Raw genomic sequence first — 13,221 nt, forward strand, 5'->3', positions numbered from 1 at the left:
AAAAAGTGTAGCAACAAACTTGTAGTTCCAGAGAAAAGAATCTCAATACAATTGTGTTCAACGACAATTAGTAGTGAAAAAAATAGTTCCTTCCCATCTGAGGGCTTCTCTGGTGGTTCAGCTGGTAAAGAAATCACCTGCAATGTGGGAGACCTGGGTTCCCTAACCCCTGGGTTGGGAAGGTCCCTTGGAGAAGCTACCCACTCCAGTATTCTGGCTTGGAGAATTCCATGGATAGAGGAGCCTGGCAGCCTACATACAGTCCATGGGTTTGCAAAGTCAGACACAACTGAACGATTCTCACTTCATTTCCCATCTGAAGGGTTAGGTTCTTCATACACCTCATTATAGGAGAATTCCTGGATAAGGATCTTAAAATCATACAGATAATATTTTGGGGATAACTACAGTCCCAAGTGACTTCATAAAAGTAAAAAAATATTTTACACACATTAAAATAATATAGACAGTATGCTGCAAGAATAATTCAATGTCTTTCTATAGCTTAAACAAACAATAATAGATCTGTACAGCTGTATTCTATCCCTTTCTTCCTAGGGAATGGTAGGAGTTCCCTCTCTGAAAATTGCATGAAATATTTATGAAATCAGATTGTTGTGTTGCCACAGGAAGAGCCCTTCCCCCCAGGGCTGGGTCTCCATCAAGTTTCCTTCCTTGTTTTATGACTTATGGGTAGCTAACTTCTGCCTTTCAAATTTCTAAGGTTCCAGAGATTTAGAGTAATTTTTTTTTGGTCACGTGGCCTGTGGGATCTTAGTTCACTGACCAGAGATCGAACCTGCACCCCCAGTTGGAGTCCCAACCACAGGACCACCAAGGAGGTCCCAGAGTTAGAGGAATTTTGACGTGAGACATATTCCAGGGATTTTCATTTGAGTGGTTTTCCACAGCTGGTATGTCCACCATCCACAGTGGTATGTCTCACACTTCCTTTCCAACACACAGGTTGATTACAGCTCTGCCCCTGAGAACCTCACTCACAGCACATCTCAGCAGCCATCTTCCCAGTGGAAACATGATTCTGAGTCATGGATATTATTATCCCAACTTCCTTTATTTCTCCCTAGACTTTGTTGCCCCATTACCTCTTCACTTCTCTTTCACTGTCTAAGTACTCAGTTTCCTCTTTTACTAAATGCCTCCAGCAGAAGAGATTTAGAGCAGAAACAAAATTCTAGAGCAGTGCTGTCCAATGGAAATACAGATTGGACATAATTAAAAATTTTCTTATAGCCACAAATAAAAGGTAAAAAGAAACAGATCAAATAATTTCACTAAAACATCCAGAGTACTGTCATCTCATGTAATCATAAAATGATTTTCTTATACGATCTTTGAAACTCAATGTGTATTTTAGACTTACAGCACCTCTTATTTCATATTTTACATGCTCAGTATTTACATGGGTTGGCAGCTACTGTGTTGGATAGCATAGCTTTAGGGGTTTAAAGAAGAAAGATATATAGAGGGATATGAGACTTAAGAATTTTGTAGAAGGGAACTTTTTAGCTCAATAAAAATTGCTCTAACAAATATAGGCCAACTTTTAATGACGATGTCTTTAAAGCTTATAATTTTTTAAAAACTTTGAAATCTGAGTGTTATTTTCCTTTTACTAGTGTCCCCCAGTGGCATCTATGATACCAATGATAGCCCTATAAACAGTGCGTCCCTGGAAAACTGCAGGGCCAAATGTGGCTTCCAGACACTGAGAACTTGACCAGGTTAATGCTACAAGTAAGTGCTAAGAGACATCAATATCTTAATTGGAGATACTTACCTGAAAAATAAATGGAATCCACACATTGTAAATATGATAGCCAAATAACCCACAACACCAAATGCACAGCTGAGTTTGTAGATTAGAAGAAACCATTTGTAAACCAATCTGTGGAGTGAAAAATGGGGAGACGCACCAAACGTGATATATTAGAAAATATTTTCTCTTTTTCAAACATTGTTATAAGTCAGTTTTTAGTTTCTAAAATTCTGTTCATTTTACAATACACAGAACATGAATATATCGTATCAGCTAAACTCCATGATAATCTAGAGTTTTAATATACTACCAACAAGCAATATATAGACAGTACTATCATGCAGGTGTGTTTCTATGTATATATCCGTATATAAATTCATTGTGACTTACGCCCTCATGTAAAGGTGACCTTCGGGACTGGTTATTCTACATGGGGCCCTGTCGACCTCCCTCTCTTCTTTTCTCATTTGACCCTATATTGGCTTACAGTGGCTTTGGCAGGAGTCTCTGAAGGCAAGCGAGTGATGCGAGATGTCCTCCCCGGAGCCTCTCGCTTCCCGCCCGCGCTGCCCCTGCCCTCGCGCGGCCTCACTCACGCGGCCCCCGCGCAGCCCTGGAGCAGGAGCCCTGCGCATTGTTTTCTGTGCTACGTGGACGGGCCCTGTGTCCGTCCCACACTCACCATGGTGGCTTTCAGAGCTTTCCCCCTTCCCACAGGGTCCACATGGAGAAGCGAGAGGGTGGGGATGCAGGGCAAGGATGGAGCGGATGTGGAAGGAGCCGTGGACCTGGCTGCTTCCCCTGCTGCCCGCAGTAAAAGCTCTTAGGAAAACCGCCCGAAGGGCCGCATGGCTGCTTCCTGCCTGAGAGAGCCTGGGCTGGGGCTGGGGCGCGGCTCCATTCCTGGTTCGGTACCAGGGCCCTGCCTGTCAGAACACACAGGGGCTGGAAGGAGGGGGGCTGGGGGCCCGGAGCAGCAAAGGGGGTGCTGGCACACTGCACACGAGCATAGGGCTCCCCGTTTGCCCTCAGCCCTTTCCCGCCTCCTTCTCTGGAACCCCTCTCCTGCATTTCTCCCCAAACTTCATTCAGAATCTCCCTCTGGAGACAGGGCCCCACGCTTTCGCCTCTGACCCCTGGCACCCTGTCCCCAGATCTCACCTTCCCTGGCTTCCTCCCTGTTGGAGCCATTGCCGCAAATGCTTATGTATATTATTACTGATGCAATGTTTCAGCGTTCTTTTATTTACTTATTAAAATTTTTATTGAAGTATAGTTGACATATGACTTTATATTACTTTCAGGTGTACAGCATAGTGATTTGATATTTCTATGTATTATGAAATCACCTCCACTAGGAATCTAGTTACCACCTATTACCATACAGTTATTATGATTTTACCAACTATACAGGCAGACCTAGCTTTATTACACTTTGCAAACACTGCATTATTGTTATTGAACAGAAGGTTTGTGTTAACCCTTTGTTGAGCAGGTCTGTAGGCACCACTTTTCCAACAGCATGTACTCACTTTGTGTCTCTGTGCCCCATTTTGGTAATTCTTACAAGATTTCAAACTTTTACATTATTATCATATTTGTTTTGGTGATCTGTGATCAGTGATCTTTGGTGTTACTGTTATAATTGTTTTGGGGCACCACAAACCACACACATGTAACATGGCAAACTCAACTGATAAAAGTAGTGTGTTTTGACTTTACTGCTTGGTCTTCCCCCCACCTTTCTCCTTCTTCTCAGGCCTCCCTATTCCCTGGGACACAACGAGATTGAAATCAGGCTGATTAATAATCCTACAATGGCCCCATTGCTCAAGTGAAAGGAAGAGTTGCATATCTGTCACTTTAAATCAAAAGCTAGAAATGATTAAGCTTAGTGAGGAAGGCATGTCAAAAGCAGAAATTGGCTGAAAGCTTAGGCCTCTTACATCAGTGAGCCAAGTTACGGATGCAAAGGAGAAGTGCTTGAAGGAAGTGCAAAGTGCTGCTCCAGGGAATGTACAAATGAAAGTGAGACAGCTTTACTGCTGATATGGAGAAAGTTGTAGTGGTCTGGATAGATCAAACCAGCCACAACATTCATTCTCTTAAGCCAAAGCCTAATCCAGAGCAAGGCCCTGCTGCTGCTGCTGCTGATGCACTGCTTCAGTCGTGTCCGACTCTGTGCGACCCCACAGACGGCAGCCCACCAGGCTCCCCTGTCCCTGGGATTCCTAACTCTCTTCAATTCCCTGAAGGCTGAGAGGTGAGGAAGCTGCAGAAGAAAAGTCTGAAGCTAGCAGAGGTTGGGTCATGAGATATGTCAGGAAAGACCCTGTCTCCGTAATAAGAGTGCAAGGTGAAGCAGCCAGTGCTGATGTAGAAGCAGCAGAAAGTTACCCAGAAGATCTAGCTAAGACAATTAACAATGGTGGCAACAGTAAATAGAGGCTTCTCTAGTGGCCCTGCGGCAAAGAATCCACCTGCCAAGCAGGAGACATGGGTTGGGTCCCTGGGTTAGGAACATCCCCTGGAGAAGGAAATGGGAATCCCCTCCAGTATTCTTGTCTGGGAAATCCCATGGACAGAGGAGCCTGGTGGGCTATAGTCCATGGGGTTGCAAAAAGTCAGAAATGACTTAGTGACTAAACAACAGATTTTCAACATAGACAAAACAGCCTTCTATTGGAAGATGCCATCTAGGACTTTCATACTTAGGAGAAGACAATGCCTGGCTTCAAAGCTTCAAATGACAGGCTGACTCTCTTGTTAGGGTCTTATGTAGCTGGTGACTTTCAGTAGAAGCCTAAGATTTGAAAATCTTAGGGTCCTGAAGAATTATGCTCAGTCTACTCTGCTTTTGCTGTATAAATGCAATAGCAAAGCCTCGATAGCAGCACATCTGTTTGCAGCATGTTTACTGAATACTTACTAACCCCCAGGGAAAAGATTCATACTATTGCTGCTCACTGACAATGCACCTGGTCATTCAAGAACTCTGGTGGAGATGTACAGTGAGATTAATGCTTTTATGCCCGTAACACAACATCCATTCTTCAGCCCATGAATCAAGGACCGATTTTGAATTTCAATTCTTATTAGTTAAGAAGTACATTTCATAAGGCTACAGCTGTCATAAATAGTGATTCCTCTGACGGATCTGGTCAAAGTAAATAAAAAGCCTTCGGGGAAGGATTCACCATTCTAGATGCCATTAAGAACACTTGTGGTTCATGGGAAGAGGTCAGAATATCAACATTGACAGGAGTTTGGAAGAAGTTGATTCTATGCCTTGTGAATGACTTGGAGGAATTTAAGCCTTCAGTGGAGGAAGGAGTTGCAGATGTGGTGGTTAGCAAGGCAGCTAGAATTCAAAGTGGAGCCTGAAGAACTGCTGCAGTCTCATGAGGAAACAAACGAGGAGTTGCTTCTTATGGATAAGTAAAGGAAGTAGTTTCTTGGGATGGGATCTACTCCTGGTGAAGATGCTGTGAAGCCTGCTGAAATAACAAAGGGTTTAGAGTATTACATAAACTTAGTTGCTAAATAAACAGCAGGGTGTGAGAAGACCGACTCCAATTTTGAAAGGAGTTCTATGTGGGTAAAATGCTATCAAACAGCACCACACTGTACAGAGAAATCATCATGAAAGAGTCAATCAATGCAGCAGACTTCACTGTCTTATTAGAAGAAATTGCCACAGCCAACCCGACCTTCAGCGATCACCAATCTGGTCAGCAGCCACCAACTTGGAGGCGAGACCTTCCACCAGGAATAAGATTACAACTCCTTGAAGGCTCAGGTGATGGTAGGCATTTTTTAACAATAGAGATTTAAAAATAAAGAAATGCACATCATTTTTTGGATATAATTCTGTCACACACTTAATAGTGTAGTATAAACATACGTAGTGTAAACTTTTATATGTACTGGGAAGCCAAAAAACTTGTGACTTGCTCTGCTGTGATAGTCACTTTATTGCAGTGCTCTGGAACCTGACCCAAAAGGTATGCCTGTATATTACGTCCCTGAAACTTCCTTGTTTTGTAACTTGATGTTTGTGCTTCTTAATCCCTTTCACCTATTTCATTCCCCTACTCCCTTCCCCTGTGGCAACATCTATTTTATTCCCTGTATCTATGACTCTGTTTCTGTTTTGTTATGTTTGTTCATTTGTTTTTATTTTTTTTATATTCCACATGTAAGTGGTATATGATATTTGTCTTTGTCTGACTTCTAAACTTAGCATAACCTTCTAGGTCCATCCATGTTCTCAAAATATGCAAACTTTGGTCCTTTCAATGGCTAAGTAATATTCCATTTTACATGTATACTCCCTCTTCTTTATCCATTAATCTATTAAGGAACATGCTGCCATATTTTGGCTATTGTAAATAATGCTGCAATGAACAGGGGGGTGCATACATGTTTTTAAGTTGGTGTTTTTACCCAAGACGTACCCCAGAGAAGAACTGCCGATGGTAAGGTAATCGTATTTAAACATTGTTTTTTTGTTGTTGTTGTTATTGCTGTTTTTTAGGAATCTCCACAGTTTTCCATAGTGACTCCAATAATTTACCGTCCCATCCACAGGGCACAAGGGCTCCCTTTTCTTCACATTCTTGCCAACACTAATTATTTCTTGTCTTTTTGATAATCATGATTCTGACAGATGTGAGATAATATTTTTTTGTGGTTTTGATTTCCATGTGATTTGATTTCCCCAGATGACTGATGAGCATCTTTTCATGAGCCTGTTGGCCATTTGTATGCCTTCTTTGGGAAAATGTCTATTCAGGTCCTTGGCCCATTTTTAAAATGAATTGTTTGGTTTTCTAATATAGAGTTGTATGAGTTCTTCATATATTTGGAGATAGACCCCTTATTGAACATATCATTTTCAAATATCTTCTCCCATTCAGTTGGTTACATTTTCATTTTTGTTGATGGTTTCTGCTGCCGTGTAAAAACTCTTTAGCTTGATGTGGTCCCATTTGTTTACTTTTGCTTTGGTTGCCCTTGCCTGAGAAGACAGATCAAAAAATATTGCAAAGACTGATGCCAAAGTGTGTCCTGACTATGTTATCTTCTAGGATTTTTATGGTTTCAGGTCTTACACTTAAGCCTTCAATCCATTTTGAGTTTATTTTTTGTATATAGTATAAGAAAATGGGGTCGTTTCATTCTTTTACACGTAGCTGTCTGGTTTTCCCAACACCATTTACTAAAGAGACTGTCTTTTCTTCATTGTATTTTCTTGCCTCCTTTATTGTAGATTAATTGATCACATTAGTGTGGGTTTATTTCTGCACTCTCTACTCTATTTCATTGATCTAAATGGCTGTTTCTGCCAGTACCATACTGTTTTGATTACTATAGCTTTGTAGTTTGGTTTAAAATCAGACAGTGTGATACCTCCAGCTCTGTTCTTTCTCAAGATTGTTTTAGCTATCTGGAGTCTTTGGTGGTTCCATACAAATTTTAGGATTATTTGTGAAGAATGCCATTGGTATTTTAATAAGGATTGCATTGAACCTGTGGATTGCCTTGGGTAGTATGGATTTTTAACAATATAAATTCTTCCAGTTCATAAGACCGGTATATCTTTCTATTTATTTGTGTCATCTTCAATTTATTTTATCATTGTCTTAGAATTTTCCAAGTATAGGTCTTTTACTTCCTTAGGTAGGTTATTCCTAGATATTTTATTCTTTTTGATGCTGTGATAAATGGGACTGTTTCCTTAATTTCTCTGTTTCATAGTTCATTGTTAGTATATGGAAATGCAACATGTTTCTTTGTATTCATTTTATACCCTGCAACTTCACCAAATTCAATAATGAGTTCTAGTAGTTTTCCAGTGGCATCTTTAGGATTTTCTGTGTACAGTACTATGTCATCTGCACACAGTGGTACTTTTACTTCTTCCTCTCCAACTTAGATTTATTTCTTTTTCTTCTCTGATTGCTGTGGCTAGGACTTCCAAAACCAAATTGAATAAAAGTGATGAGAGTGTATATCCTTGCTTTGTTCCTGATCTTAGAAGATAACGGTTCAGTTTTTCACTGTTTGAATATGAGGTTAACTGTGGGTTTGTCAGTGTTTATTATGTTGACACATGTTCCCCCTATACCCACTTTGTTGAGAATTTTTATCATAAATGGATGTTAACTTTTCTCAAGTGCTTTTTCTGAACCCATTGAGATGATCATGTGATTTTTATCATTTGTTTAGTTAGTGTTCTTTATCATGTTGATTGATTTGCGGATGTTGAACAGTCCTTGCATCCCTGGAGTAAATCCCACTTGATCATGTTGTATGATTTTCTTCAATGTATTGTTGAATTTGAATTCCTAATATTTTTTGAGGATATTTGCATCTATGATCATCAGGGATACTGACCTGTAATTTTTCTTTTTTGGTAGTGTTTTTGTTTGGTTTTGGTATCAGGGTAAGACTAGCCTTATAGATTGAGTTTGAGAGTGTTCCCTTCTCTCTCTCTCTTTTTTTTGAATAATTAGAGAAGTTTAAATGTTTGGTAGAATTCCCTGTGAAGCCATCTTGTCCTGAATTTTTGTTTGTTGGAAGTTTTTTGATTATTGGAGAAGGAAATGGCAACCCACTCCAGTATTCTTGCCTGGAGAATCCCAGGGACAGAGGAGCCTAGTGGGCTGCTGTCTATGGGGTCGCACAGAGTCGGACCCCATAGACGGGGTTTGTTGGAATTTTTTGATTACTGATTCAATTTAATTACTAGTAATTGGTCTATTCAGATTCTCTATTTTATGTTGATTCAGTCTTGGAAGACCATATGTTTCTAGCTATTTATCCATTTCTTCCAGGTTGTCTAATTTGTTGGCATATAATTGTAGTAGTCTCTTATGATTGTATGTTTATGGTTGTAATTTCTCCTGTTTCATTTCTGATTTTATCTGGGCCTTCTCTTTTTCTTGATGAGGCTGGCTAAAGATTCATTAATTTTGTCTCAAAGAAACAGCTCTTGGTTTTGTTGATCTCTTCTATCTTTAAAAGTCTCTATTGCATTCATTTTCTTTGCTTTTTTATTATTTCCACTCTTCTACTAACTTTGGGCTTTGCCTGTTCTTTTTTCTGGTTCCTTTATATTTAAATTTAAGTTATTTGAGATTTTCCTTGTTTCTTGAGGTATACCTGTATTGCTATAACCTTTCCTCTTAAAACTGATTGCTGCATCCCGTAAGTTCTGGACCTTGTGATTCCACTTCCATTTGTCCTGAGGTGTCTTTTGATCTCCTTTTTTTATTGCTTTATTTACCCATTGGTTGTTTAGTAGCGCATTGTTTAGTATCTATATGTTTTTATTTTTCCAGATTTCTTCCTGTAGTTGATTTCTATTGTCATACTATTATGATTAGAAAAGATACTTGATATGATGTCGATCTTCTTAATTTATTGACACTGGTTTGACATATGGCCTAGCATGTTATCTATCCTGGAGAATGTTCCATGTGCACTTGAAAAGAATTTGTATTCTGCAGTTTTTGGATGCAATGTTGTATACACATCTATTAAGTTCATCTGATCTAATCACTTAAGGCCCATATTTCCTGACTGATTTTCTACCTGGGTGATCTATCTATTGAGATAAATGAAATATTAAAGTCCCCTGCTAATACAGTATTGCTGTCAATCTCTCCCTTTATGTCTGTTAATATGTGCTATATGTATGTAGGTGCTCCTATCTTACGTGCATAAATATCCCCAAATGTTATATTCTTTTCTTGGACTGACTCCTTTATCATTTTGTAGTCTTTGTCTTTTGTTTTAGTCTTTGTTTTAAAGTCTATCATTTCTGATGTAAATATTGGTATCCTAGCTTTCTTTCACTTTCCATTTAGAAGGAATGTATTTTCCATCTTTTCACTTTCAGTCCCTGTGTGTTTTTAGATCTGATGTGTATCTCTTGAAACTAGCATATAGATGGGTTTGAGTTTTTAATCCATTCAGTCACCCTATGTCCTCTGATTGAGTATTTAGTCTGTTTACATTTAAAGTTCTCATATATATATATTTACTGCCATTTTGTGAATTGGTTTTTGGTCATTTTTATAGTTCCTTTCTCCTTCTTTTATTCTCTTCCCTTACAGTTTAGTGATTTTCTTTAGTGTTTGCTTAGAGTTCTTTTCACTTTATTTTTTTGGTATATCTATTGTGGGTTTTTGGTTTGTGGTTCATGAGCTTCATATATATGCTGCTGCTAAGTTGCTTCAGTCGTGTCCGACTCTGTGCGACCCCACTGACGGCAGCCCACCAGGCTCCCCTGACTCTGGGATTCTCCAGGCAAGAACACTGGAGTGGGTTGCCATTTCCTTCTCCAATGCATGAAAGTGAAAAGTGAAAGTGAAGACGCTCAGTCGTGTCCGACTCTTCGCAACCCCATGGACTGCAGCCCACCAGGCTCCTCCATCTATGGGATTTTCCAGGCAAGAGTACTAGAGTGGGGTGCCATTGCCTTCTCCGTCATATATATGGACCTGTGTATAAAATATATATATATATATATATATATATATATGGATTTGTTTTGAACTGATGCTCACTTATTTGAATGCATTCTAAAAGTAGTACATTTCTACTCCTCTCCAGCCCATGTTTTATGGCTTTGACATCATATTTTATACCTTTTTGCTTTGTGTATCCCTTAACTATTTATTGTAGTTATAATTTATTTTACAGACTTTGTCCTTTCATATTCATACTAGTGATTGATTTATTGCCTTCACCAGTGGATTTACCTTTACCAGTGAGTGTTTTCCTTCATATATTTTCATATTTCTAGTTATGGCTAGTTGTTCTCCACTTAAAGAAAACTCTTTAACATTTCTTGTGAAGCTGGTTTAGTGGTGATGAACTCTTAGTTTTAGCTTATCTGGGAACCTCTTTACTTCTGCTTTGATTCTGAAGGAGAAATTACCTTGTTGGGAAGAGTATTCTTGTTTGCAACTAAAAAAAAAAATCCTTGTAGCACTTTAAATATATCCCGACACTCTCTTTTGGCTTGTAAAGTTTCTGCTGAAAAATCAATTTATAGCTTTAGGGGGGCTCCCTGGTATGTCACTCATTTTTCCTTGCTGTCTTCCAAATTTGCTCATTATCTTTAACTTTTGCCATTTTAATCATGGTTTGTGTTGACATGGATCACTTTGGGTTCATCATGCTTTGGATTCTCTGTGCTTCCTGGACCTATATATGTTTCCTTCCCCGGCTTAGGGAGTTTTTCTTCAAAGATGTTTTCCGTCATTTTCTTTTTTTCTTTTCCTTTTCAGACTCCCATAATGTGAATGTTAGTATACTTGAGGTTGTCCCAGAGGTCCCTTAATGTATCCTCATTGAAAAAAGTTCTTTTTGTTGTTGTTCTGATTCATTGACTTTTACTGTCTTCCAGTTGCTGTAGGAAGGCGGACCCCTTCCAGGGCCCGAAACTGGGCTCTTGTCTAACACTTGGAAATGAATTGTCTGAGGAGACACATGTGCTGACAAAGCAAGAGATTTTACTGGGAAAGGGCACCCAGGGGGAGAGCAGGAGGGTAAGGGAACCCAGGAGAACTGCTCTGCCGCGTGTTGGTGGTGGCTTATTAGTTCCGTATTCCTTACCAGGATCTCCTGTCATAAAACAACTCATGCAAATGGTTACAATGGTACCTGGCCAGGGTGGGTGGTTTCAATCAGTGTGCTTCCCCTAACACAGTCACTGATCCATTCTTCTGTATCATCTAATCTGCTATTGATTCCCTCTAGTGTATTTTTTTGTTTCAGTTATTATATCCTTCAGCTCTGATTGGTTCTTTTATATTTGCTAACTTATTTGTTGAAGTTCTCCCTCTGTTAATCCATTCTTCTGAGATTTCTGAGCATTTTTATGACCATCACTGAACTCTTTATCAGACAAATTGCTTATCTCTGTTTCATTATTTTTTTTTTCCTGGAGTTTTATCTTGTTCTGTTCTTTTGAAAAAAAAAATTACTTTGTCTCCTCCTATTTGACTTTTTGTGTTTGTTTCTATGAATTAGGAGGCGTGGCTTTGGCACCAGCTTTGCTTTGTGAACTATGTTTCCGGGCAGCTTGGCAAGCTGGTTTGCACTGGAGTGGGCGTGGGCTGGGGATTTCCCAGGGTGTGCCTGGAGCCAGTGTTCTTTAAAAAAATGCTGTGCTTCACTGAGTCCCAGTTAAAAGGGATCTTATGAAACATGATTTAAACGAGGATTTGTGACCTTGTCTGAGAAATGACTTGTCATTTACATTATTTCTATGGTGAGATGCTTTCTCTGCTTCAAGCAATTGACGTACCACCATTATCTAGACAGCATTTTCCTATAGGTGTAATCCTGTCCCATCAGGGAATTACCTGGAGCAGGAAACTCCCAGGGGCTGCAGAAGGTGTCTCCAAGGACTGTGAGGTTGTGTCACCTGTAACAGGGGCCAGAGAGGACTTGGGGGGTCTTCCTGCCACAGCAACTCCTTGGGCTGCTGGTCCTATGACTTGGTGCTGAGCACTGTGGATCACTGTTCAGTGCACGAGATAAAGGCAGAAGTTAATGCTGCCACAAATGGTGACGTGGGAAAAGTGGCTGCTCTGAGAGGATCTTCCCTCCACCCTCACAGCACCAGTTAGCACCAGAGTGGGCTTCCTTCAACTCCACACATATTCTCTACCTCGAGGGTCCCTGCTCACGGCTGTGCCAGCATTAGAGCTGTGTCTGCTTACTAACTGTTTGAACTGCAGGGTTTCTCTATGCAAAGCAGCCGGTTACCATAATTAAGCCGCAACATGCTCTTGGGGCAGGGGCTTTGCACTCCAGTAGTCTGTGGCTTGATTCTGGGCTCCCTGACTTACTGCCTGCGGGACTGTGGCCCCCTGCTTAGCTTTTCTTCCTACAATTTCTTCATTTACGAAGTGGGGGAGGGGGACAGGTAACACCAGCTCCTAAATCTGTCCTAAAGATTATGTGAAAAAATGTAGTCATATTTAAAAGAACTGACATGTTAAATGTTCAATATGTCATATCATTGTAATAGATGTGTTATGTTTTCCAAACCTACCCTTCCCTGCCCCCACTCAAATCTTCCTGTTTATTGGCAGTATGAGTTTGTAGAGCCCAGAACTCCCTTGCTATTCACAGTACACTGAAATAGATACGCCAGATTAGACACTGTGCTCGTGTCAGAGCAGCCTCCACAAGGGGAAGCTTGGCTTTGGGCTGGAACTGATGTGATCGGTCCCAGCTCTTTGTGGCTGACCTGTGGCCTGTGTTTGAGCCTGAATATTGCTTGACAGAAACCTGACTGTAGTAGAGAGGAAACCCACTTCCCTTTCTCTGTTCTCTCTCCCACAGCAGGGCCTTGGTGCACTCTGGAGAGGAATAACCAGTTTTTAAACTGCATTGGTACTAGAGATGCCTCTTGG

The 13,221-nt window shown here is 40.3% G+C and overlaps 1 protein-coding gene across 1 annotated transcript in view; it reads right to left on the reverse strand.

Annotated features, from left to right (window-relative positions):
* Nucleotides 1-13,221, reverse strand: part of RNF175 (ring finger protein 175) — a 69,592-nt gene that overhangs the window by 15,203 nt on the left and 41,168 nt on the right. Inside the window, exon 5 of the mRNA XM_070386675.1 lies at nt 1,802-1,909. Within this exon, the coding sequence (XP_070242776.1) occupies nt 1,802-1,909 (108 nt within the window). The remainder of the gene's footprint in view (nt 1-1,801; nt 1,910-13,221) is intronic.

The sequence above is a fragment of the Bos mutus genome, chromosome 17 (assembly GCF_027580195.1).
Source record: "Bos mutus isolate GX-2022 chromosome 17, NWIPB_WYAK_1.1, whole genome shotgun sequence".
NCBI classification, from domain to species: domain Eukaryota; kingdom Metazoa; phylum Chordata; class Mammalia; order Artiodactyla; family Bovidae; genus Bos; species Bos mutus.